The 4,584-nt window shown below is 38.5% G+C and overlaps 1 protein-coding gene across 2 annotated transcripts in view; it reads right to left on the reverse strand.

Moving 5' to 3' along the window:
• Positions 1–1,525: 1,525 nt before the first annotated feature.
• The window catches only part of adam12b (ADAM metallopeptidase domain 12b), a 95,474-nt gene continuing 92,415 nt past the window's right edge, over positions 1,526–4,584 (reverse strand). For both annotated transcript variants that reach the window (XM_008429319.2, XM_008429318.2), the window contains exons 22-23: positions 3,326–3,501; positions 1,526–3,071 (exon numbers count right to left, since the gene is read on the reverse strand). In XM_008429319.2, coding sequence (XP_008427541.1) covers positions 3,023–3,071; positions 3,326–3,501 — 225 coding nt within the window. In that variant the 3' untranslated portion in view covers positions 1,526–3,022. The remainder of the gene's footprint in view (positions 3,072–3,325; positions 3,502–4,584) is intronic.

Raw genomic sequence — 4,584 nt, forward strand, 5'->3', positions numbered from 1 at the left:
CTTCAAACAAGGGGGAACAACACGAAAGCAAAACGGTTTGAGTCTCATGATGTCACGTTGAACGCTGTGCCGAAAAGCGATTCTGCTAACAGGTTTTCTCTTATATTAAAGCTATAATAATAATAATAATAATAAGTCAAAAATAAGATGAGTTACGAATACTACTATAAAGAGCCCCGACATGCCATGTATATTTAAACATTTAAAAAAACGATTTAGGTAGATGAACTTTATGACAGGTGCGCCTCAAAATATATGTCATTATAGAAAAAGGAAAGATAATTGCTTGGCGTTGCCAGTAGATGGCGCTGTGACCATGTTGTGTTGAGAGATCAGCGAGAGACAAATGGCGTTTGTTCTGAGTGGAAAAGGCAAGTGTTGTCAAGACCAGGTTTTCTAACCTAAGCACAAAATTCACTTCTTGGTTGTACCTTTTGTTTAAAGACAGTAATATAAAAAAGTTAAAAATTCCTGTCATACACACACCTACCTTGAATAACTGCATCAGAGAAAGCTAATTCTCCATAACAATGTAGGGCAGTATAAATCCGTCTTCATATATTTGTTTTTGTTTTAGCCAAGGATTCTGGGAATTGAAAACTCTAAAATCAGTTCCCATTTTTATTCCTGAAGGTGGGGTCTCTGTGTGCAGGTGAGGTTTTCTGAATCAGGTTACTGTGGGACTGACCACCTGTCTGAGCTCAGGGACGTGGGAGGGGCTCACGGCAGCGTGGGAATTCTGGCTCTTTTTAGAAAACCGGTGTTCTGACTATCAGTGCAATAAAGCTTTGTAAAATTCATTTTTCTTTATCTTTATTTATTTATTCATTTTTTGCAAATATAAGTCAAAAGATCTTAATTAAATGTTCAGCTTGGATGTAATTTAAATGTAAATCATGAACTTCTTGTCGTTTTGATGTTTCTGAACTAAATAAACTTTATTTACTGGTCAGAATCAGGAGCTGTTCAGATCATTACCAACTTAAGCTGTGATCTCTACAGAAACAGAGACGCTCGGCCTTCAGCGAAACCACCAGTCAGATCCACTTTTCTGTCGAAAAATAGTATTTTTTTTTAGAAAAATTGTACCAAAAGTACTATTATCTAGTTTAATGACCATGGCATCAAGGTGCTCGATTAGCTAACAAATTCATCTGATTGGAATCCCACTGATAACATTGCCACGATCACAAAATGCATTATTGTTCTGTTAATTCACTTCTTCAACTAAATTAAATTATAAATAACTCAAGATTTCAAATTTTGTAATATTTCACATTGTGATACATGTCAGTGCCTGTGATTTGACTCAAGCATTACAAATTTTAATGTTTTTGTAAATTTCCTCTGTGGCAGTATTAAAATGTAACAGGGTCTTTAGTTGTTGTAATGACATGTATTACCCAGCAGGTGGCAGTATTAACCAACCAGGGTCAAACTTTTGCAACTTGTGGACAGAAACAAGTTATTTGTTGCAGCACAGTTTATGAGTTAAAAATAAAATAAAACAATTTTTTTTTCATTATCACAAAAAAAAACAACTTTATTTGACCTCTGAAATCAACAGTCAGGCCTCAAAGTTCATTTGCGACGCTCAAGTGTTAAATATCAGGTTCTCACTGAGAAGGATAAATGGGGCTCAGCCGCAGAGCAGTTCTTACATTTCTGTGCTTGTAAAACAAAGAGATGAAAACAAAATGAAAATGGCAACAGACACAATAGTTACACTTTACAGTAAACTCGGTGAACAGTCCTTACAAACACATTTACCACATAATTCACACAGTTTTAACGTTTATGTTCCAACAGTGAGCCGTCATTCCAACTGTTTCACACTTTAACCAGATCAACACATTTTATTTTATTTTTTTCTTGTAAAGAAACACAAAGCAGGACGTAACTGACTTCCATTGTGTTGCTGTGGACTTTAGGATGAACTGGAAAAGTGCCCGTAAGTGCAACACCGCACTCTAAAAATCCCATGATTAAGTCTGTAAATACACATGGAGAAACAGCAAAGCAATACAAAAATCAAAACTCGTAAAAGAACAAAAGAGTGGGGGGTGGAAAAAACAGCAACAAAGGAACAGTAAAACATGTTGTTTGACTTAGAGTGTGGAACTTGGAGAGCTGACAGCGCTGAGGTCATCTGGCTTGGATCTCAGGAAGGAGGGCGAAGTGAGCGTGAACGTTAAACGTACAAACACCGGCGTTAATACTGATGAATTGGTTGCCGGAGGAATTCGCTGGAACGCGATCAGTCTGTGGAATCTGTCAGCGCTCGGTTTCCGACGTCTCGTCTGAATCGGTAAAACATGTTGAGCATCCAGCACTTGTCAGAGCCAGTGAAAGGGAATTTAGGTGCCTTGACGTGAGCCAAATCAGAATCATCTTCCATCTTGGAAATCGTGTTTTCTCATCAGTAATTGCTTATATTTTTGTTTTTTTCAAGCACAATGGCAAATAGAATACAGAGAAAGTGTTGTGATATTGAAAAGCCTATGAACAGAACAACTAAATAAATAACGCTGTTAAACTGACTTGTGCCCCGTTTCCCTTCATCTTTATTCAAGTTCGACTTTGTCTACAGTTCCATCGCTCAATTAAAACCAATTGCTAAAAAACAAAAAGACTCTTCAATTTAAGCACATATTTTTTAAAAAAAGTACAAATAATGTAAAACAAATATTAAAAATGACTCTTGATTTCTCCTTTTGCTCAAGTCATCCTTGTGGAAAATCCTTCCTCATTTGCAGACAGGCTTATAATGTCAGAGTTAAATAGTTAAATAGATAAATAGTTCATCGGTACCTGAGAGAGGACAGCACCTTCTAGAGGCGTAGCACCACGGTGTGACGGTCATCCTCGTTTCTCCCCAGAAACTTTGCAACTCTTCCTGTGGTCCAACATGTCCAACAGAGTCTCGTCTCAAAGATTAGTGCAAAACAAGAAAGTCTTTGTAGTTTCTTCCGTTTCTTTTTTGTGAGATTTTCTCTTTTGATTCATCTGGAAAGTCGACTGCTCAGCAGTCCTGATTCTTTGGTGGTCTGTAGGGCAATGCTGGCACAGGTCTGAAACACAAATAACGGTCTCCGTTTTTAATAAGGCAGAACTAGGTCAACGTGATCGATCAACACAAAGCGTCACATAACTAATAAAATGTCTACACATTTTCCTTAATTTTTCATATTTGGTGGTTTATCAGAAGATACACCACCACTCACCCATTAACCCGCCAAATATACGCAGGAATAAAACAGCCAAAATGTGAAATGAACACTTGAGATTACGCCGACAGACGGGCTTCATTTTGTGTTGAACAGACCTGTTTGGTAAAGGGATGCTGGGCGGCGGTCTAGGAACCTTGGGGATAGGTACTGGGATCGCTCCGGTCCCTGGGATGTGGAGCCCCGACGGTGTGATGCTGTACCCAAGCCGAGAGCTCCGCCCCAACGGATCAGCAGGCAGAGGTTTCTGTGGTGGACTGGGCTTCTCAAAATCCTGAGAAGGAAAGTGAAGATGGATCTACATACTTGATACTGAAACATTTGCTCGGTGTTATGCATACAAACAGAACAAGACCATACAGGATTTTCTATTTTATTATTTTTTTTTAAGGATTTGATGCTCTAATAATGTTTCACTAGAGGGCAGTGTGTTCTCAGCATCTTCTCTGAACAGACACAGCAAACATATAACCCCACCTCCACATTCTTTTCTCCGTCACCTCCATGGCAGCGCTGTGTGACGGTGGAAGGTTATCTGGATGAGGTGCCACCGTGTGTTACTAATCTAAGCGAGGAGGCGAGAAAGCGATAAACTTCAGCTACGAGCTGTCCAGCTGCTGTCACGCACACGAGGCTCAGGCTCAAAAATATAAAAATAAATCCCGACATGTACCCAAGACAAAGAGTTTGACAAGCCTAAAGTGATCTGCACTCACACAAAGAGCAACGAAAAATAAAGCTCAACCAAAACAGGGTGATTCTGTCAGCTTGAAAACCTGTTTAGGACCCAGAGGACTCCCAGCACGGCCATGTTTCTGCCAGTAAAACTTTGCCAAGTGATATACCTCTGGGGGATTACTGTGCTTTCCAGATTTCGTGATACACCCATATTCTACTTATAACAGAAGATCCAACTATGCGGCTGCAGTAAACAAGGAGCCTTTCGTGATTCAGATCGTCCCATGTGAGCTTCATGAAGAATTTCTTTGCAGAGTTTAGCGTGAGGGAACCTTGCTGGTCAACACGGGGCATGACCTTAACCTCGCTGAGCCGCTTGGTGATAGAAACGCCAACTCACTGCAAAAACTGAAATCTTAGTAAGATTAAATATCTTAAATTAAGGAGATTTTTCTTGTTTTCTTTCTGACAAGATAATTTTTCTCACCAAGAGGGATTTATGTTAGAATATTTTTCTTATTTTAAGTGTTTTTGTACTTAATTATCTCAGTAAGATATAAAAGCTTAATATTAAGAAAATATTACTTATTATGAGTAAATATGTGCTAGAATCTAGAATATCAATATTTACCAATCAAACTTCAAGTCTAGAACTTATTTTATATAAGTAAAAATTTCT

Source organism: Poecilia reticulata, linkage group LG15 (genome assembly GCF_000633615.1).
Source record: "Poecilia reticulata strain Guanapo linkage group LG15, Guppy_female_1.0+MT, whole genome shotgun sequence".
NCBI lineage: Eukaryota > Metazoa > Chordata > Actinopteri > Cyprinodontiformes > Poeciliidae > Poecilia > Poecilia reticulata.